At 39.4% G+C, this 23,179-nt stretch overlaps 1 protein-coding gene across 1 annotated transcript in view; it reads left to right on the top strand.

The window, feature by feature from the left end:
• The first annotated feature begins 4,683 nt into the window (after positions 1-4,683).
• The window catches only part of WDR11 (WD repeat domain 11), a 67,330-nt gene continuing 48,834 nt past the window's right edge, over positions 4,684-23,179 (top strand). The window contains exons 1-5 of the mRNA XM_054034314.1: positions 4,684-4,881; positions 7,252-7,363; positions 13,170-13,323; positions 19,702-19,875; positions 21,219-21,405. Of these exons, the coding sequence (XP_053890289.1) occupies positions 4,796-4,881; positions 7,252-7,363; positions 13,170-13,323; positions 19,702-19,875; positions 21,219-21,405 (713 nt within the window). The 5' untranslated portion in view covers positions 4,684-4,795. The remainder of the gene's footprint in view (positions 4,882-7,251; positions 7,364-13,169; positions 13,324-19,701; positions 19,876-21,218; positions 21,406-23,179) is intronic.

Raw genomic sequence — 23,179 nt, 5'->3', positions numbered from 1 at the left:
CACTCTCAGACCAAGCTCTGGGTTGTAGTCCCTGGTACTAACTGAATACTTCAGCAGGTCTGATTTAAGCTCAGAGCTTGCAGTTCTGCTCCTCCAGGAGCAATGACATGGTTAATACTGTAACCAATCATACTTTGTTTTTAGAAGGCTCATTTATTATTTAGAACAAAAGCATTTCAGAGAAAGCAGATCTTAAGAGGTGTTGACTATCTTCCACCTGGGGGCCCTAGTAGGACCATCTCCTGATAGACTCTTCTGCAGTTCCCCTCTCTCTGTCAGCTTGTCTCCCTGTCAGAGTTCACTGACAACAACCTGGACATTCTCTGCTTATTCACACCCTCCCTCCCCCTTTGTAGGGATCAAGACACTTTTTAAACTGTTTATATCCCTTTTGATCTCTAGCCTATCAGCCTGGAAAAACAATTGTCACTTTACCTTGAGCCTGGAAGGATACCATTGTCTTTCAAGTGTGTCCTTGGGTGTTTTTTATCTGGGAAGCCACTGTGTCACTTTCCCAGTACAGACCCTATTGAATTTGAGCATTATAATAAACCTTTTACTATCCCCAATATAAGTTAGATCAATACAGGAAATTCTAATAACCCACTCTAATTATACAGGTTTCAGTAACTTTACCCAGGTCACATACAATGTTCACAAAATGGTTACATCTCAGTATTCACATTGTTACATAATCAGAGGATGTCTGTGGTGTTGAAGGAGAGGTAGCATCCCTTTTTTATATGGGTGTGAAACACGGACAGTTTACTGCAGACATATTAAGCAACTTGAAAAATTTCACATGTGACCAACAGCCATACATGTCTGTCATACCCACACCACCTGAAATCCATCTCACCACTGACTTATGTTTCTTTGGCCAAGTCACTTAAATTATCTGTATTCTCATTTGTAAAATGGGACTGATTATTCTGACCTCATAGGGGTAGCATTTGGACTGTCAATTTAAAAATTCCTGAATTTAAAAAAAATAGCTCAAAGTAATTTCAAGTACTTCCCTTGCCCTTGATTCCCCTAGCTGATTTCTATTTAAAACCATATTTCCAAATATTAAAAATTGTTTTAAAGACCCACACAAGCATCAGGGGAAACTAAGAAACTGATAATACAGGGTAAATTATGCAGTAAAAAGTTATTGTTTTTGTCTCTAATATTTCACCTACAGTAATCTTAACAGTTACCTATAGCAATAGTAGATAAAAGAACTTCTGACAGAAGTCCATTGTGAGGGTTTTGTTTATTTATAGTGATGGTGTCCCTCAAAGCAGAGCTAGATAAATTCATGGAGGATAGGTCCATCAATGGCTATTAGCCAGGATGGGCAGGAATGGTGTCCCTAGCCTCTGTTTGCCAGAAGCTAGGAATGAGTGACAGGGGATGGATCACTTGATGATTGCCTGTTCTGTTCATTCCCTCTGGGGCAACCTGGCACTGGCCTTTGTCAGAAGACAGGATACTGGGCTAGATGGACCTTTGGTCTGACCTAGTAGGGCCATTCTTATGTTCATTGTCTATGGTATGCCTAGATGTAAAGCATACATACATGCCAAGTATTACAGATGAGATGGGGACGGGCAGATTCTCTTCTAAGTTATATACCAGGGTGACTACACTGTGCTAAATAAGGAGAAATTGTCCTCAACAGATAAAAGTAGAAATCCATCTATCTAGATAGATATTTATATGGCCCTCATCACCATAGAATCAGAGCACTGCACAATCACAAAAGGATTAAGAAAAGTATTATCCCCATTTTACAGATGGGGAACTGAGGTACAATGTCAGTTAAGTGATTTGTCCAAAGTCACATGGGAAGCTTGTGGCTATGGTAGGAACTGAATGCAGGTTCCCCATATCCCAGTCCAGTGACTTAGCCACCAGATACTCTTCCTTCTAGAAGCAGTCTTTATACTGAAACATTTTGAGATAATCATTTATTGGAATTAATGAAACATCACTAAAAATAATTTAAAATGAAAACGTCAGTGAGACTGGGAGAAATTTCTTTCCCATTCGATTGTTGGTCTAGTTTAGTATTTAGTGAAAAATTATAACCAGCATTTTTTTCCTGGTAGAAATTGTTTTGACTGATGGCACAGTTACAGCAGGCATGAGTAGAGTACCACAGATTTTGTTTTTATACAGCTCCTTTCATACTTAAAATAGTCCCAAATTGATGAGTCTCAGCAATTGCTGGGTATGGTGACTGTAAAGGGCAATCTGGTAGTCGTTATCAATTACATTAATCTATGATTCAAGAAAGCACTGGTTTCCTACTTTATGGGACACACAAATAAAATCTTCTCGGGTAAGAGTTCATGTCAGATATTTTATTAGCAATATAGAATTTGCACTAAGATTAATCTAGCCACAACAGAAGTTATTATGTACATTAATAAGATCAGTGATTCTAAGCTGCAGTAAGAAACCTTATTTGTTTTTTTTTTAAACTGTGGATATTACTTAATGTTACCTTATATACAGAACCATGAACAGAAGAATTAGAGATGGGCCTATACCACCTCCATAGTGCACTTTTGATATTATATATGTCAGGGCCATTGGACATGATTAGATGAATGGAGCCAATCAGTAAACAACCTGCAAGCCACACAACAGAACATCACTTAGAGTGACCAGACAGCAAATGTGAAAAATCGGGACAGAGGGTGGGGGGTAATAGGAGCCTATATAAGAAAAAGACCCCAAAATTGGGACTGTCCCTATAAAATCGGAACATCTGGTCACCCTAAGTCATCACTGAATAAATGGGAAAAGGTCAGGACAAGTGCAAACCATTTTAATTAACAATAATATAATTTACCTCTGTAAATTCACCCTTATTTCAAGTCTGAATTTACAGAGGTAAATTACTGCTGCATCTACCCTGCAGGTACCAAATAGGATGTATTAGTCTGTTAAACTGCAAGACTACAGTTTTCCTCTGAGCTTTCTCTTACAAGGTAACAAACCTTGTGGAAAGGAGGAAAGTGGTAGATGTGGTATATCTTGACTTTAGTAAGGCTTTTGATACAGTCTTGCATGACCTTCTCATAAACAAACTAGGAAAATATAGCCTGGATGGAGCTACTAGTAGGTGGGTGCATAACTGGTTGGAAAAATGTTTCCAGCGAGTAATTATCAGTGGTTCACAATCAAGCTGGAAGGGCATATCGCATGGGATCCTGCAGAGATCAGTCCTGACCCTGGTTGTGTTCAGTACCTTCATAAATGATTTAGATAATAGCATAAAGAGTACACTTATATAGTTTGTGGATGATACCAAGCTGAGGGGAGGGGGGGGTTGCAAGTGCTTTGGAGGATAGGATTATAATTTAAAATGATCTGGAGAAACTGGAGAAATGTTCTCAAGTAAATAGGATGAAATTCAATGACAAATGCAAAGTACACCACTTAGGAAGGAACTACTACTGCACGCATACAAAATGGAAAATGACTGCCTAAGAAGGAGTATTGCGGAAAGGGATATGGGGGTTATTGGGTATCACAAGCTAAATATGAGTCAACAGTGTAATAGTGTTGCAAAAAAGGTAAACATCATTCTGGGATGGATCAGCAGGAGTGTTGTAAACAAAACATGAGAACCACAAGTTCCTCTGTAGTTGGCAGGATTTGAACCTGCAGAAGGAGACCTTAATGGATTTTTAGTCTAGCACCTTAACCACTCAGTCCCAACTACATGACTTCAAATATCATTCTTCCAGTCTACTCCTCACTGATAAGGCCTCATCTGGCGTATTGTGTCCAATTCTCGGTGCTACATTTCAGACATAATGTGGCCAAATTGGAGAAAATCCTGACGAGAGCAACAAAAATGATTAAAGGTCTAAAAATATGATGAAAGATTGGGAAAAAAATGGGTTTGTTTAGTCTGGACAAGAGAAATCTGAGAGAAAACATGGTAACAGTTTTCAGGTACATGAAAGGTTGATACAAGGAGGAGGGTGAAAATTTGTTCTTTTTCATCTCTGAGGATAGGGCAAGAAGCAAGAGGCTTAAATTGCAGCAAGGTAGGTTTAGGTTGGACATTAGAAAAAATTCCTAGCTGCCAGGGTAGTCAAGCACTGGAACAAAGTGCCTAGGGAGGCTGTGGAATCTCCGTCATTGGCTTATACACTCTGAGGTTTGGGGTCCCCAATTTGTTAATAATCGGACGGCTCCCTGGTGCGGGATCCGCGTGTTTTGGTGCTGTCCAGCCAGGAGAACGGGTTCATTGGGTGGAATCTGGGTGATTGATTGCTGCCAAAATGTAGCAAACCCGGACAGGCTCCAGCGGCTGGATGCGGCTGCTGTGCAGCGCTGCACGGGGAGGGGAGGTTGGGTTTCTGGGACAGCACAAGCGGCTGCCCGGTGCGGTGCTCCATTGAGGTGGCTGAATAGGGGGGAGCTGAGCCCTGCCTGGCTCCGGGGTAGCGCTGTGGGTGGGTTGGGGAGGCAGAAGCGGGCCCCGCTGTTGTTCAATCTGACGGCATGAAGTGGGCGCTCGGGCTCCGCAATGGGCTGGAGCCGCCGCGCTCCGCCGCTCAGCGACTCCCTTCCGCGGCGGAACCAAAGTGCCTCAGGCGCTGGGGCAGCCCGGACGGCTGGGGAACGGGATCGGCAGCGCACTGCTCTGCGGCGCTTCCTGTTCCGGCGCCGGGCTGAGGTTTCCCCGCTACTGCGGAGAACCCGGCCATCCCCTTCCCATCCCCCCGCAGAGCCAGGGGCCACCGCCCGGGTCCAGTGCGCCGCTGCCGGGCTCCCCCTGCACAGCATGTTGCCCTACACGGTGAACATCAGGCTGTCGTCCCGGACCCTCACCGGAGCCCTGAGCGCGCAGAACAAGGGGGCGGTGGACTGGTGAGTGCGGGGCGGGGCAGGGGAGCCCTCGCCTGCTGGGGGGCGTGAAGCACCCAGGATCGGGGCGTGAGAGAGAGAGTGAAGGCCCCTGGGTGGGAATGGAGGGCGGGGGGGCCCTGGCGGACCTGGTGGGTGGGTGGCGGCTTATGGTTTAGAAGTGGTTGCTGAATCAATAGGCAAGGAGGCCTTGGAGCCCCAGAGGAGGAAGGGGAGGGTGGTGGGGAAGTGAGGCTCTTCTGCCCTTACTTGGAGGAGGAAGCCCTGCCCTACTGGTGCAGGGGGAGAGGCCTTTCAGGGAGAGGCTGGGCACTAGAGAGTTACAGGACCAAAGTCTTTGGAGTGGGGAGCGAACTATGCCCTCCCTCCTCCTCCAGCCTCTCAGAGACAGCTGTCAACGAGAGACTGCGCCTCACCCACTTTCTCTGTGACTGGGAAGGTTGTTACTCACTTTTCTAAGAGTACAGCATAGGCAGCCTCAAACACTGAAAACAGGAGTTTTAAATATGTTTTAAAAAATCAGGTGTTCTCTTATTTGCCTTCTGATTTATGTTTAGGTTTCTGAGACTTTGCTTGGTATAGGGTACACTGAAGTCATGTTTTCAGTTTCTTTCCACAACTGGAAGGTCTAGGAAAAAATAAAGTTGAGATTCCCACGTAATCACTTGTCTGCAGAAGCTGAAACATTAAATCAGACACCAAATATCGTGGGGCTTGCTATATAATTGTGAAAATTGTCAGCACTGAGTTTGGAGGATCTGATCAGTTTCACTTCCTCAAATGAAAAGTTATCATAAACATGCTCCTGACAAATTCAGTTACGTTAAATTTCTGTGCATCGATGACTGTTTCTGTTTTTGTCTGTTAAATGTTTATATTGGTGTAGGGTCAAAAGGAGTGGTTCTCAACCTTTTTTGGCCCAGGACCCATTTGTAAATGTTTATGGTCTGTTGTGACCCAGTAAATAATCTGGGGGTGGAGGTTCTGGGGTAGTTTTCATTGGATTCTACCCAGCACTCATTTATTTATTTTAGCAGAGGCAGCACCTGAGCTGCGGGACTGGGTAGGCTTGGCTCTCTGCAGCCTCCTCTATTGGTGTGACAAGCCACATATGGTACAAACATAAATGGTAGAAACCGTCTGCAATCTGTTGTAGATATGATACATCTATCTATCTATGATATGTCAGATAAAAAGCAATATTATATATATACATAAAATGTGTGTGTATTTATGTTCAATGCCCTGTATGCCCTCCAACTAATCCAAACAACTGCTCTGTCAGCGAGGTTAAAATTATGCCTGTTTTGCAGCTGCTGAAACTGAACAGACTGCCTGATTTTCAGTCCCATGCTTAAATAACTGAACCAACCCTCTGTCTGAGGACTTGTGCTTCCAGATCTGTCAAGTCAAGACAGCACCTTCCCCTCCACTGATTCCCTTGATATTTTCTCAGAGCAGTGGACATTATCTGGGGTTCTGTGCTTGGTTTCCTTTTGGATTCCTTGCTTTGACTCTTTGACTCCAATCCTATTCTTGTTTGTCCCCAACCATTTAACTGAACCCCATTTTTTTTTTGGTCCTCCTCTGTGGCAATGTCAATCTCTTCTTTGAGGTCAAATAGATTGAAACTTTTGACTACTATTAAACTCACTTAAAATATGCCCCTTTTCTTCTTCAGTTCTCCCCTTCTCTGCAAAAACCAACCAACCAACCCACCCATCTCCCAACAATGTGAATTATCTCATATCTTATAAAAGAACATGCCATTTACTGATGCAGGTGGTTTAAACTATGTAAGATTTTAGTTTTCCCTTTTAGCATTTAAACAGCCTCTGACATAAATTAGCCTTGCATTGAAAAATTGCTCCCTGTAGAGTGCTGGAATTGAGTTTTCTATGTTTTCAGGTTTTATTTTGTTGGGTAGATATTACTATTTTTTTTGTTTCCAGTAGCATGCACACAACATGCTTGATGTTGTACAAACAAGTGGCACACTTCTTGCCCCCAAATGATTTTAATTTTAAAAATGATCAAACAGAGAGGCAGAGTGTAGGGGAGAGGGAGATGACAAACAGTTAACATTGGCCCTCTCTTCATAATAAATGCAATGTTTTAATGATATAATATAGAAGCAATCACAAATAAATCAACCATGCTGCTGTAGTTGCAGTTCAGCTTTATTTTATTAATTATTATGCACAATATCAGTTTTGTTGATAATCCAGCTACAGAAACTCTAATGAAGTATAGATCATTGCTAATCCAGTTTGACTTTACAGCTAAAAAATCTCATGAAATCCAAGTACACCTACTGATGGTCTGGACATTTATTCCTTTCCCTGTTTGATAGTAACATTGCTATTTTTCCAGGGGCTGGCAAGGTTTGATTGCATACGGGTGTCAGTCCCTGGTGCTAGTTATTGATTCCAACACTGCCCAGACTGTACAAGTTTTGGAAAGACACAAAACTACTGTTGTCAAGGTGAGTTTATCTGTTTCAGATTGTTTCGTGTGATTCTTTTGTGTGTGTTGTTTTTTCTAAATTTCAGTGTAAAGAACTACCATTTTATCTAATTTGACTTTCACATCAAATCTGATATATGACATTAATCTTTAAGGAATAAAATGACCTCTCTGATGGCCAAGATCCAATCATTTGTTGAAATTGAACAGGCATCTATGGTATCATTATATTTTCAGATGTATGGAGAAACATCTGTATGTGTGTTAACGATATAGATATGGCCAAAACAGAAACGCTGCTTAAAAAAACAATTATTATACTCCTAATACACATTGAAGTCCTGCTTTGCTTTTGGCTTAACTGATCTTTCCTTATTAGAAAAAGGCCAATGTTGTAAACAAGAGGTATGCATGGCAACATGCAGTTCTACTAACTTTACAATCCATAAAAATATTTTTGCTGTTTTCCTATTATTTTTGAATCTTAGAAATATTTTTATGGCTTAATGTAATAGCAGTAATGACTCACTGGGAAGGCTTTTCCTGATAGTTAGATAGCTGAGTTCAAAATCATGGCACATGCCAAAGAGACGCAGCCTCCTTGCAGATCAAGCACCACCCGATTGTTTTTGAGCTAAGTCTGGCTCAGTGTTCAGTCTGCGTCTGTCATTGGTGTTCTTATAGTGCTACTTTTGGCGACGATGTGATAGCTGGTTGTGCAGCAGCATTCCTTAGTTAACGCACTAACTGGCTGAGTTAAGTGCCCTCAATTTCATTTTGCAACATTTATCTTCTAGGAAATACTGCTTGTGCGTATTTGATTCCTTAGTATTTTCTTGTTGGATTCCTATTTTTCTGAGAAAATGAAACTGTGCTGACGTTCTTAAGTCATCAGTTCATCATGATTATCAATAATTATGACAACCGTAAAAAGATGAAAAATTCTGAGCTCTTTTTAGCGATAATCTGCCTATCTATGGATTCTCTAGTATTGGGGAAGGGATGAAGCATGTTTTCTGTGGAGATTCCTCAGCTCAGAACTCCATCAAATAGTTTGTCAGGGTTTGACCTTGCCAACCTTCAGAGCATGGTACAAGCTATTCAGATTTGCTTCTAAATCAGGACAAGAATCCCTATAGTCACATTTTAATGATTGAATTTAGTCTCCAGATTTGGAGTCATAACATGCCAGAGAGCAACTGAATTTTCTACATAATTTTAGATCTATCATTTTTCAGATACTGCCAGGCTGTATCTCTGACTTGCCTATTGATTAATATAGAGAGATTTTTGTTTCTACTGATAAGAGTATTTTTCAAATGTAAACATCTGGAACAGCTATATAAGTTGTGTGCCATGTCGTATCTCCATATACGACAACACGTTTCTATGCCACAAACATTTTGATTAAAGCCTTTCTGTTTTATTACATGCGTGGAGATTGTCAAAGTAATATGTGGCCAAAATTTGAACAATAAATTATATTATCCTAGATAGTGGATGGAGCAATAAGTGATATGGACACATGCAAGAGGTTGGCAAATAACCATACAAATAGTCAGTCAGCATCATAACTGTTCTAAATTGAACATAATATTTAGGTATTACTTCTATTGGTTAGAGATGGTCCTGCAGTTGGTCACAAAATGAAAATGAAGACTGAAGAGAAAGGAAACACAATTATACCTACACCTCTACCCCGATATAACGCGACCCGATATAACACGAATTTGGATATAATGCGGTAAAGCAGTGCTCCAGGGGGGTGGGGCTGCGCACTCCGGTGGATCAAAGCAAGTTCGATATAACGCGGTTTCACCTATAACACGGTAAGATTTTTTGGCTCCCGAGGACAGCGTTATATCGAGGTAGAGGTGTATTGGCCAATCCACATGGATATTTTGGGGACCTGTATATTATGAAGTATATTAAAACACTTTTCAATGCCTTTACTCTCTTAAGGCAAGATACTGTAAAAGAAAATGTATCAAATCATTCTTTACAGCATGTTTGAAAATTATATACTCTGTCATTACAATGAATGACACCCACTCTGTACGAGCAGATTGTCGTCTTAGCCTCCTCCACCCCGACGTGCTGGGCTGTCCTCAGAACTGGTCATGAGATATAGGTAAATACCAGTACCTAAAATAGGGTCCAAACAGCAAATTAAACACACAGTGGAACAGGACAGCATCAATATTAATAGCTTAGTTTAAAAGTTGCACATAGGTTAGTTAATAAATTATAACAGATTCAACTCTGTTGCCTTATAATGATAGCATTGTAACTGCATCAGGATAGCTATATTTTCCAGCTAATTTTGTGACGCTATACTATTTCAACAGTCAGCTAAATGTTAAGGTCCCTACAGTCTTTATATAATTTATTAGATCATTTTTCAAAACCACCGTCTCATTTATTAACTGGAGCAGACCCAGGAAAATGACTAATTTATGAGGAAAGAGAGTGGAATTCTTTTCTTTTCTGCTTTAAAGATCAGTAGACATCATATAAGAAATTATTATACTGGCCAAGATCTTTCCACACTCCTCTAGATGTAATCATAAATAATTTTCTTTAGTTCCTGAGCTTAATATTTAAGAAGTCTGCTTACCACATTCCTTTTAAAAAGAACTATTACAGTTGCAAGTGACATAAGAAACATAGTCTGAGTCCATTATTACAAAGAAAATAACATGGACAGGTTCCATTTACAAGGAATTTTCACCTAAAAAACTTGTTTACATTATGTTACTGGACTGCATACCTCAGCAGTTAACACTGTTAAAAGCCAAGAAATAAGCAATTAAGTATTTCAACACACTGTCTGCAATCTATTAAACATATCCTCTTTTTAACCTTAAAAACCTTATATCTTTTGCACACATTTCTACCTTCATGTTGAACTATAAATGGTTATTCTGAAAGTCCAGCCATGTTTACTTTATATATTTACTCCCTTTGTCCTAATGAATAATATAGATTTTCTGTGGCTTTAATAATATTATCTATATTATATCTGGATTTAGGGTATTTTTTTATTGGTGTGTAATGTCATATTGCAAATAGTGATTGCCAGATGTTTGTCTGTAATATGACAGTTGTGTATGGGTGACAGTTCTGAAGTTCATGTGGCTTTTTTATATAGTAATTACAGGTTTGAAATCTACATTTGTGTATGCATTCACATATTATATTATTGGTCACACTCAAGCTTGCCCTTTAGTTGTTAAGGTGAGGGTGATATGTGTGGGCTGTGGATGGTGGAAAGAAGTAACTGATGTTGCAAAGATCTTTCACCTCCCTTTCCCCGTTCAGCTCAGTGTTCTGGCAGAACTGACAAAAGGCGAGCAGGGATGTAGGGGCAAAGTTACAGGGAATGATTGAGGAAGTGGTAAGAGGGTTTTGGTTTGAGGTACACAGGGATGTGGCTGGGAACTTGCGGTGGTGGAGCCTAAGGTCTGCTGTTTTGATGCACCCCAGGAGTTGAAGCCAGAATGCTAAGGAGCCCTTGATGTTCCAATGCCTTTGTGCAAAGCACTGGACTCGCTCACACATACATTTTCTTCTTGGCCATCCAGACACCTCATGACTGCTTAAACTAGGTTAGGAGAGTGATTTGTGTGTATAGCGTGGCGGTTCTTTGGGTGAAAAGAGAGGTTCTAGATGACTGTAGCATAGTTGAAGAAGCAGCACCTGATATATTTTTTTGAATAAAGTGTATGTAGGAACTGAAGAGAAACAGTCAAACAAAAGTTACATCACATGAAGGCAGACAACTAAATACTGACAAATTTTAAAAGTGCTTGTATACAAATTCAAGAAGTCTAAATACAAACATGGGCGAACTTGAGTTCCTGGTATTAAATGTGGATATTGATACAATAGGCATCCCAGAAACTTGCTGGAATGATGATAATCAATGGGACATGGTAATACCAGGGTACAAAATATGTAGGAATGATAAAATATGTCACACTGGTTGAGAAGTGAAACTATATGTAAAAGCAAACATAATCCCACGTAGTAAAAATTTTAAGTGACTCAAACAGTACCATAAAATCTCGATGGATAGAAATTGCATTCTTGAATGATAAGAGTATAGCAGTAGTAGTATACCATCAGCCACCTGACCAGGATGGTGACAGTGATTGTGAAATGTTCAGGGATGTTAGAGAGGCTACATAAACAGAAAATGCAATAATAAGGGGGGATTATGACTGTCCCCATACTGACTGGGTACATGTCACCTCAGGACAGGATGCAGAGATAAAATTTCTAGACATCATTAATGACTGCTTCTTGGAGCAGCTAGTCCTGGAACCCACAAGGGGAGAGGCAATTCTTGATTTTGTCCTAAGTGGGGCACAGGATCTGGTTCAAAAGTTAAATATAGCTGAACTACTTGGTAATAGTGACCACAGTGTAATTAAATTTAACATCCTTGTAATGGGAAAATACTAAAGAAACCCACCACAGTAGCATTTACTTCAGAAAGGGGAACTACACAAAAATGAGGAAGCTAGTTACACAGAAATTAAAAGGATCAGTCATGAGAGTGAAATGCCTGCAAGGTGCTTGAAAACTTAAAAAAACCCACCATAGTAGAGGCTCAAACTAAGGGCAGGTCTACACTATGGATCTAAATCGACCTAAGTTATGCAGCTCCAGCTACGTACCTTAGGTTGACTTACTGCGGTGTCTACACTGCGCTGGGTCGACGTGAGAAACTCTCCTGTTTGACTTACCTTATGCTTTTCATTCCGGTGGAGTACCAGAGCTGATGGGAGAGCGATCGGCGGTCGATTTAGCGGGTCTTCACTAGATCTGTTAAATCAATCCCTGGTCGATCGATCACCACATGTTGATCCCCCGGTAAGAGGAGACAAGCCCTAAATGTAAACCCTCATATAAAAACCAAACAAACAGTAAGAGGGCCAAAAGAAAATGCCACCATGGCTAAACAACAGAGTAAAATAGGTGATTAGGCGAAAAAGACATTGTTTCAAAATTGGAAGTCAAATCCTAGTGAGGAAAATAGAAAGCAGCATAAAGTCTGGCAAGTCAAGTGTAAAAGTATAATTAGGCAGTCAAAAAAAAAAAAAAATTGAAGAGCAACTAGCAAAAGAAACACAAACTAACAGCAATTTTTTTAAAGTACATCAGAAGCAGGGAGCCTGCCCGTCACAGGGCCACTGAACAAACGAGGTGCTAAAGGAGCACTCAAGGAAGACAAGACTGTTGTGGAGAAGCTAAATGAATTCTTTGCTTTGGTCTTCACTGCAAAGTATGTGAGAGAGATTCTCAAACCTGAGCCATTCTTTTTAGGTGACAAATCTGAGGAACTGTCCTAGATGGAGGTGTCACTAGAGGAGGTTTTGGACCAAATTGATAAACAGTAATAACTTAACAGGACCAGCTGCTATTCACCCAAGTGTTCTCAAATATGAAATTGCACAGCTACTAACTGTGCTATGTAATCTATCAATTAAATCAGCCTCTGTACTAGATGACTGGAGGATCGCTAAAGTGGTGCCGATTTTTATTAAGAAGGCTCCTGAGGTTATCGTGGCAATTACAGGCTGGTAATACATTTAGGATAAACTTAAATAATTAAACTGGCAACTGCTGTGCAAGTTTAAGTCTCTATTTATTAAACTGTAGTCATTTCACGTGCATGTCACTAACTGTTGCATAATCTTCTGGTGTCTGTGTTTCATATAGTTTGTATCCCATTTAGTGGTGTCAAACTAAAAACTATTTAATACTTGTCTTTATTATACATAACTATCTATTTTAACTGGTTTCATTCATACCTTCAGGTTAAATGGGCTAAAGAAAACTACCATCACAATATTGGTTCTCCCTATTCTTTGCGCTTAGCTTCTGCTGATGCTACTGGAAAGATAATTGTTTGGGATGTGGCAACGGGAACAGTTCGCTGTGAAATACAGGAGCATACAAAACCAATCCAAGGTAAGGAAGGTGTATGCTGTTTTTATAAATAAGTTGTATTGTAAGAGGCAGTATTATCTACTAGTTATATTGGAGGCCAGGACTCATAAATTCTGTTCACAGGCCTGCCATTGACTTACTCTCTGACCTTGGGTACATCACTCTGAGTGCCCGTTTACCCACCTTTAACATAGGCATAATGGTTATCCCCCAGCAGAGCTGCTATGGGGTTTGTTTAATGCCTATAAAATGTTCTGAGATCTTCTGATGAAAAGTGCTATTAGTTAAAAAGTATTTTATTATTGATAAATGTTCACACAAAACACTAAATAAACCTCCTTGTTTTTGAGTTGGGGATTTAATGCAGCTTGCAGTCCACATTGTAATAATACTTGTACAGCATTACAGTGCTGTTAATCATGGATTTGACTGTATTTTTATTTACAGTGCATTTTATATAGCCACTACAGTGCAAGCATGCTAATATGACAAGTTAAAATTGGATTGTGTATTCCTAAGGAATAAAAGTTTCTTTGTTATTTTAAACCATTATGCCCCAGATTCCTTTGAATACCTATATCTGTCTTCCTTGGCATGCAATAACAGGAAGCCTATTTCATGGATAGGAGCTGGTATAGAAAAAGCAATAAAATGGATTGGAAAAGGAAACAAAGGAAGCATTAAGGAGCAGGCAAATGGCAGCAAATGACTGGGCTGTAAGATGAAACTAGAGCTGATATGTGCTTGGGTTTAACTGGGTAGTGTCTTGAAGTTGAGACTGCAGTGTTTGAATTTGATGTAGAAGGAGTCAATGGAGAGACTGATGGGAGAGGGCTTGACATGTTAGAACATGCAGGAGAGGAAGGAATTTTTGGATGTTCATTGATTTTTGGTTACAGTTGACGAGATATGTTGGGAAGGCATTTGCTTTTTACGTTATCATATCTGTATACATCTCCATGTTGCAACACTTCAACAGAAAGCTATAGAAAATACTCACAAAGCCATACATAAATAATAGTTCTTGTTTAGAATGCTTGGAATGTTCTTTGTTGTGCTCCTATTAAAAAAATTAAAAAGGAGCATAGATTAATACAATGGTTCTCAATCTTTTTCCACCCACAACCTAGAAACCCTCCAGTTTCTTAATGCAAAGTACCTACATTTCACAGGCCTTTCTGGTCACAAAAATTTGTGGGCTATAATGAGTACGAAGCTGTAGGTATGTTTGATGCTGGGACTTGTGGAGGGTCTATGCTTGATCATGCTGGATAGCAGGCTCCTGATGCTATTCGGGCTGGGTGTAGTGGCAATTACTGGTGATGTCTGGTGGGATGCTTTACCTCATCCCAGCTTCCCTCAGCAGACTACTTAGCTCTGGAGATTGTGGAAGCCAGCCTGATAGTCTCTGGAAGTGCTGCTTGCCCCAGAGCTCATTGTCATACTAGTAGGTTTGGTGGATAGGTGGGAGGACCGAAGAGCTGCTCTAGGACTTAGTGGTGGAGTGGAACAAAGAGCAGCAGGAGAGAGAGCACGATAAGCAACCTTCCTTTTACGTGGCTTCTGTTTGTTTTGTTGTCAGTCAGCAGGTTACCATCCAGCAAATGCCTCCGGTGAAGAAGTCTTAGTCTGATGGTTAGAACAGGGGCTTAAACATTATACTGTTCTGCTTCCACCACAGATTCGCTGAATGACCTTAGGCACATGTCACTTAATCTCTCTCTCTCTCTGCATGTTTCCCCAGCTGTAAAATGGGAATACTACTACTTTCCCACGATTGAGGATCTTGGATAAGAACTACTTTATTATTATTGGTAGTAGGGACTTACAAGATCTCCTCTTGTGTGTGAGATTCTGGTTGCTAAAAGAAACATGTAGTTTTATTTTCTTGGGAATTTTTGAGTAAACAAGTTTCTGTGCAAACACATTTTGGCATCCTTTAAGCTCTCCTGTGATTTTTAAAATCAAACCAAATCGTGAGTAAATCTTTGTTTTACAGCTACCCACATCCTTATTAGCATCACTTTATAGGTTGTTTTATTTCTGAAGTAAAACTCAGAAATGAAGTTTTGTTATGCAATGAAATTTTCATAGTACGTTTCCGAGAATAGTTAATAGTTCATTTGGGCTCCAAGCCTTTTTTTTTTTCCTTCCCTCTTTCAAACTCTCTCTGTGACACCAGCCTGACTCCTGTTTTTATCTTTAACTGTATTATCTGAAAAGCCACTTAACAAATTAGACTTTTGTTTCTTTAGCAAGGTTTATAAAACAGAAGCATAAAATAAAGTGGATAAAATACAGCAGCCAGCTTTTGTTTGGCTTCAGTTAATTCAATTAGCTTTGTTTTTTTCTCTAGTGTTACAGGTTTTTTCTAAGATGATGATACTGAGTTACTGAATGATTAGTGTGGCTTTTTACATGTTGCTTAAAGCCATTTTCTGATTGTATAGCCATCGACTCCCAATAGTGTATAACTTGTACCTTCTCACCCACAGAAATCATTATCCCTTGTTCTGATAAATGGCAGAAAAGTTAATGGGGGGCAAAATCAAAAAAATTTCATTCCTTTCCTCACCTTAAATTCATATTTAAATGTATTTTTAGAACATCGTCCTGCTTTACATTGCTATGTTTGTAAGCAAGGTTATCCATTGTTTTTCTGTTTACGGTGTGAAACTGGTGGAGTTATTTTTAAGATTTGATTTTTTTTTTATCCATTTTTTTAAGTGTTTTGCAATACAAGCACCTCCCATCAGCACTCTTGAATATAGTCTCCATTGTAATAAAAAACATCTCCAAGCTACCATCTAGAACAGGGTACTCACAAAGTTTTCATAGTCTGAACCACATCTTAATAAAGAGATTATCTCACAGATCACCTCCCCTCCTATCATCACATAACATTCCTTTGGCAGTTACGTCAATTACTTACATAGAAAAATAATATTGAGAACGTTTATTGTAATTTTCAGTCTTTTAGTGTAACGAGTATTATCCTTTTTTTTTAAATCAGTCTTCTGTTGATGCTCTTTTCTCTCATGTGTTCTGTTCCTTTCTTCCCATACTCCTTGTATGTACTTTTCTGTTTCTGGTGCTATATAGCCATTCGGTTCTCTTTTCCCTCTGGACTTTCTCTCCTGCTGGTAGGTGTCAATTTCAGTCCTACTGGTTGTTCTGGTCCCTAAAAGGTGCTCCTTTTTTCTTCCCTTCTCATCTTGTTTAGCAGTATCCCATAAGAGAGACAGGTAGTTGGGAATGTTGTGAAGGCCAAAACTAACGGGGTTCAAAAAAACCCCAGATACGTTCCTGGAGGATAGATTCATTAATGGCTATTAGCCAAGATGGTCAGGGATGCAACCTCATGCTCTCAGTGTCCCTAGCCTCTGATTGCCAGAAGCTGAGAGTGGATAACAGGGGATGGAGCACTTGATGATTACCTGTCCTGTTCAGCATTTGTCATTGGCTACTGTGAAAAGACAGAATACTGGGTTATATGGACCATTGGTCTGACTCAGTATGGCTGTTCTTATGTTCTTTTGTTCTTTAGTTGGCTCCTTCTTTTCATCTGCTTCTACAGACCTCCAGGGTCTTGTTTGCAATAATTGGAAATTAGCAACAGTGTGACCTGCCAGTTCTCTATGCACCATTAGCAAGTGCTTCACAGATGACAATTTGGGAGTTGCTGATATAAAATGTACAAAATGTCCTTTTATATTTTATTTTATATATTTTGTCCAGAGTCCAATATAACCAATGCAGCAGTTTGCACTGGGCTGTTTTTAACATAGCATGTCACTGTTACTGTGCAAACTGCACCTTAGACCTCTCTTTGTCCTCTTTGAGGGCACCTCTTCGACAGGTTTTGCTATATTGCCCATCTCTGGATGAAACCAGGTGGTTCTAGCACTTTTGGACTGGGATCTCTGGGCTGCAGTCCCCCTTTTTACCTACCCTGTTAAGCCAACAGACCAAACTGGGGTTGGCACCTGTAAGCTCTTTCCCCCCCGGAATCTGTGACAGCAGCTCATTAAAGTAACTGAAAAACAGTATCTTCAAACAAAGTGGCATTTGTTAGCCAAAAGAAACATAGCGTCTATAAAATGGGTTAATAAAACTGCTGAGTTCTGTATGCGTATTTCCTTAAAGCTTAGCCTCTCTATACAGAGGTCAGGTAGACCCAGCGTATTCACATCTCTTGTTGGGAAATGCAGCCTACTTATTGCAGCTCCTATGTCTGTCTGACAGAGACCCATCTTTTGCCACTGCTGCTGACAGCCCATTCAGCCTATCTTCTTTAAGGTTTAGGATTTTCTTTGGTCCTAGGCTTTCGGCCTGGGGAAGAGTAAAACCATGTCAGCTTGATGGGAGCCGGGCACGGCTTTCTCCAGTTAATAACCCTTCTTCCCTGAAGAACTTGAATAGGCAAAACACAAAGGAAGGGGAGTAGGAAGTATTAGCCCCATTTTACGAATAGGGAACTGAGGTAGAGAGAAATTGTGACTTGCCAGGGTCACGCCCATCTGTGGCAAAGTGAGGTATTAAGTCCAGATCTCCTGAGTCTCAATCCAGTCACGTGACCTTCCTCCCCATGTTAACCTTAATTTTCTTCCCGTGTGGGTGTGTATATACACCTCTACCTCAATAGAACGCTGTCCTTGGGAGCCAAAAAATCTTACCTCGTTATAGGTGAAACCGCATTATTTCGAACTTGCTTTGATCCACCGGAGTGCGCAGCCCCGGTCCCCCTGGAGCACTGCTTTCCAATGTTATATCCAAATTCATGTTATATCGGATTGCGTTAGATCGAGGTAGAGGTATATATACACAATATTTTTCATTTCATGATCTCTCTGTGTACTTCCAGTGCACTTGTTTAAAAAAGCACTATGAGTTGGCTTTAACTACATTATTACTGAGGTCAGTGAAGTCTTACCATTGACTTCAGTGCGAAAACAGAGTTAGGACAGTGCTGAGTGTTTTTGAATATTCAAGTGCATTATTTTTTTATATATATATATATATATATACACATACATTACATTATTTTAGCAGTCTGTATATTGGTACTTGGCTTTTTTAAAGTGTCCTTCTTGCTCAACTGAGTAGATAATGACACACTGCATTCTCCAGCAGGATAGATTCAAAGTATATTCTCAATGTCATTGGAAGTGATCCATCTTTTTTTTTTGAAGAAAATAGGGAAATTATATATTGAAAACCATCTTTTGAAAAGAGTTGGATAATGAGCTCTTCTTGCCAGCTTAGAAACACATCAAAGTAATTTGATATTTCACACGAATGATTTGTGCACATTCTTACAGCATTTTTGTATTAACTTTTGTGTTGGATCTGGCACATAAAAAAGTGTCATTTGTTAAAGTGAGCTATCAAATTAAAAATTAATGGAAAGAAAAATTGAGAGCCCAGAACTTTTTGTTATTTTCATCCTACATTTGATATTAGAGACATTGCATTTGTGTTCTGAAGGATTTAGGTACTAACTTATAGAACTTCAGAGTAGTCTGCAGATTCCATTTTGGTTTGGCAGTGCAGATTACCCCCCACCCCCACTATTTTTAGTTTGGATTAAAATGTTTTTTTTCCAAGGGTGATTGAGCAATAGGATTTTATTTAGATCTGAAAAGGAAATTTGGATGGAAATGGGTGAAAGAGAGTGGGTGAAAACAAACAAATACAGCTTCTACCGAAGGGAGATTTGCATTTTATAGTCATGTATAAACATTTGCCTACTCCATTGTTCTGTGACCCATCTTCTTCTCCCATCCCTGCTAGCTAACTTCGCTTACTGTTACAAGACCGCATACCTTGAATAATTTGTTACGTTATGTCAAAGAATAATATGGTTGGCATCCTCTCTCTTGTGACTAGTCATATCACTTTGGCAGTATAGTTATTCTTTTGGCTACGTAGTATAGAATGATAATTTGAAGTTATTCCTGAGCTCAGGACTCTATCCCAAAGGGGAATTTGAAACACAGAAGTCCTTTGTTTTATTTTAAGATATGCCACTATTTTAGTTTTTTTAATAGCAGTGCGTGCATTAGTAAATGGTTTTATGCATTTCTTGGTTCTTTGAACTCATTCATTATCAAATCAATGTCTAGGGTATGTTGTTGTAAACTAAAATAAATAGTTTCAAATATATTTCAGTTGATCAGGACTAAGAGAATGTGTCAGCAGTGTATACTGTAAATAAAAACTTGAGGTAATAAAAGGAATTTTTTTGAAATCGTGAAATATTTAGTGTGGTGCTTCTAATAAGTCACTTTTCCAGCCTAATAAGGCCAAGTACTTAGAAGCAGAGTAGGTTTAAAGTGAAATGAATATTTTTAACACTAACTTCAAATTTGGCTACTTGTTGCTTCTTTCTTTTGACAGACATGCAGTGGCTGTGGAATCAAGATGCTTCTCGAGATTTATTACTTGCAGTTCATCCACCAAACTACATTGTACTCTGGAATGCAGATACAGGCACTAAACTTTGGAAGAAGAGTTATGCAGAAAACATCCTTTCTTTTTCATTTGACCCCTTTGATCCTTCACATTTAACTTGTAAGCTTATTATAGAAAAGGAATTTCTTATTTTTATGATGTTTGTTTCGTGCTGACAGTATACTTGGGATAGTACAAAATACAGGTAAAGAGTCCCTGCCCCGAGAAGTTTAGAATCAACGTGTCCCTCATTTGGAAGGCCGGATACACTGAGAAATTCAGAGGGGATAATACCGTAGACATTTGTCTAGTATCATTACTTACTAACTCACGAGCATTGTGGAAATGAATCTTAAATGGATTTGATTGTGTGGGTGGTGACTTGGCATACTGGGAGGTCATTCCATATGTAAATCACATAACTGTATGAGAAAGGGAACCAGTGTCGAGGTTGCCCGCTGTTGGTAGGGTGAGATGAAGGATCCAGCATTGTTCCTGAATTTGCAGAGAACCTGAAACAATAGCCTTAAGCAGTAATTGAATTTACATCAAGAAAGGCTGAAGAGGAAGAGCAAAAGTGATCTAACGTCAGAGCCTTGTGAGAGCCTCTCTGAAAGTGAGGTGGGGGGGGGGGGGAAGAAAGCCCACTAAAAGAGCTGCTGAGGGAATGACTAGAGAAGTAGAAGGAAACCAGGAATGAATGGGACCTTGGAAAGGAGGGTTTTCAAGAAGGGGAGCATCTGATCAACAGTGTCAAAAGCAGCCAAAATGTCAAAGGAGATAAAGAACAGATTTGTGCACAATTTAGTTGAAATAGCAAAAGAAGAATAATGAAATTACCATTTCCATTTCTGAATTTAGCTCCATCACTACTCTTTTCTCCCTAATGAGATTGGGTACAGTTTCTGTATTTTTCTTGCTTCCCTCCATGCAAATCAAACTGAAGGAAGGAGCTTTTGGGTGTATATATGTATACATACATAATATCAAATTATGGAGATGTCCATCATGGCTCCACAGTTAAGGTTGAATTGGGTTATGCAATCATGTAAATGTTATACTTGCGTGAGAATGGCAATGGGGACTTATTCTTGTGGGTAACCCTGCTTTCCTTTTGCATTGTAAAACTTAATGAGGAATAGTTGATGACTGAAAATCAGTGTATGGAACTAATGTGAAAGGACAAACAAGAACTTTCTGCCAATAATCTGTACAGTATTTTGTAATATACAGACTTAATTTTGAAAAACTGAGTTTTGTGGCCTCTAATGAATTGTAATGGACCATTTCCTGCTCTTTGACTAGAAGATTTCTGTTAGCTTGAATTATGAATTTCCCAGCCTGTTCAATATCATTAAAACTATTACTATTTTTCCACCCAAAAGCTACATTAAAAATAAAACACCATAATAAAATTGCACATAATAGTTTGCTATAATAAAAAAATGTTTTTCTTGGTACAGTGCTCACCAGTGAGGGCATAGTGTTCATCTCAGACTTCTCTCCTTCCAAGGCTCCTGCCAGCTCGGGAAAAAAAGTTTATATCTCCAGTCCACATTCCAGTCCTTCACATAACAAGCTGGTTGCTGCTACAGGGGCCAAAAAAGCCCTTGATAAAGTCAAAATTTTAATCACTAACGAAAAACCAAGGTAAGTTGCAAGTGTTTCTCCTGTCCTCACAGAACTTTTTTTCTCTGTGTGTGTGACATATTTTATAAATCCTGTAAATACTAGTTGGATTGATTTATGATATAATATTTGCTAAAAAATCTTTGACGGACAGGGAAATAAAGGGAAGTTGTAGAATTATTTTTTTCTCCATGTCCTAGCATCTCTAATCTTCTCCACTGTAACAGTGAAATTAAAGAGCATCTGGCCCTGTGATTATGAAATGTGAAGAACCTGATGTCAGGCATCTACTTTTATTAAATCCTGCATGCATCGGTTTCCTTTTAATTTTGATTCCCTGGATAAGGTTTAATTGAACCCCTTTTTAGTAATTCCTTCTGATGCTTGATTGTTGAAGAGAAGAGAGGGAATTCTTAAGCAATGGATACATTCTAAAAAGTTTGTGAACAAAGAGCACTTTCCCATTCAACAAATCTGCTCTCTGTGTGTTTTTTGGAGTCATGTGCTTACATTATGGACAAATAAATTTTGCTAACTCCGACCCTATCCTTACAGAGCCAATAGTCCTGAAAGACGGAGTTGGGTTTTATTCCTTCTCCTGCATCATCAGCTGAATTGTTAAATACATCCCAACTGAAGGGCCCAATTTTGTCCTAATTTACAACTGTAGAAATCTGTTGTCTTCAGTGGCATCAAATGGTGTAGGTAAAGGTCTGCATTCTGATGAATAGTGATGTTGAAGAAACAGAAAAGAACACAGCTTGACTTTCAGATCTCAGCTGAGTTTGTAAGCCTGGTAGATAGGAACAAATCTTTTTATTTCTAAAGTGAACAAATGAGCAAAATGATAGAGAAAACATTGAGACAATGAATACTGAACCGCAATGCCATTTTTAGAATAACTTTTCCTTAATAAATTGCACTTTGTTTCAGCATTTAAGCAAAAATTACTTAAATCAGTATCAGAATTTACCACATAGTAAACAGATTGCACTTTATTAGTGATCTGCTAACCCTAATAAGTACAACTGCCTGGCTTTATCTGCATTCCTTCATGGAACTTGCTCAGAGGGTGCACATAATGCATGATTATTTTTCAAATAGCTAATAATTTTTAGTTTGTTATTGCCAATATCTTCTGAAATGAGGTAGTCTCCATTTTTAAATGTATTTCTTCAAACTTTGGAAGATGATGTGTACCTAGTTATGGGCATTTCTTAATTTTGGGTTGTAAACTCTGATTAGGATTGCATTGTACTCATTCTAAGACTGAAGTATAACGCATTTAAGAAAATACCAATTATTCATACCTTTTCCTGTCTCCAGTTTGCCAGGAGACTGTACCTAGTCCTCTTTAATGATTCTGTTACCTCCAACTTAATGTGAGGTTCAACTTTCCAAGTTAAAGCCACATTGACTCACCTGCTTTCTGAGTCAGAAAAAAACGTGGCAAGCATATCATACCCATTTTCCCTATTTGATTTGAGGATCTAGTCCCAGTCTGTAAAACCTTAAAGATTATTCTTGAAATCTGTAAAGACTATCAGAGATTACCTCTCCAATTCCACCCAGAGTCATTGTCTACACAGGCACTGGCATATAGAGTACACGTAGCTACATGCCGCAGTGAAAAGCTGGCTGCGTCCAAACTGCAGTGAGTAGTGGTGATGAAAAGCTTTCCTCCATCTTTCCTTGCTTCTGGAGTCTTTCACTGAGGCTGGGAAAGGCTCCAGCAGCAGGATACTACACTGCTAGGAATAGCAGTGTAGATGGAACAGGTACTGCTTGGGTGTGT

This window comes from Malaclemys terrapin, chromosome 7, assembly GCF_027887155.1.
Source record: "Malaclemys terrapin pileata isolate rMalTer1 chromosome 7, rMalTer1.hap1, whole genome shotgun sequence".
Lineage (NCBI taxonomy): Eukaryota > Metazoa > Chordata > Testudines > Emydidae > Malaclemys > Malaclemys terrapin.
This window is presented reverse-complemented; position numbering and strand designations above follow the sequence as displayed.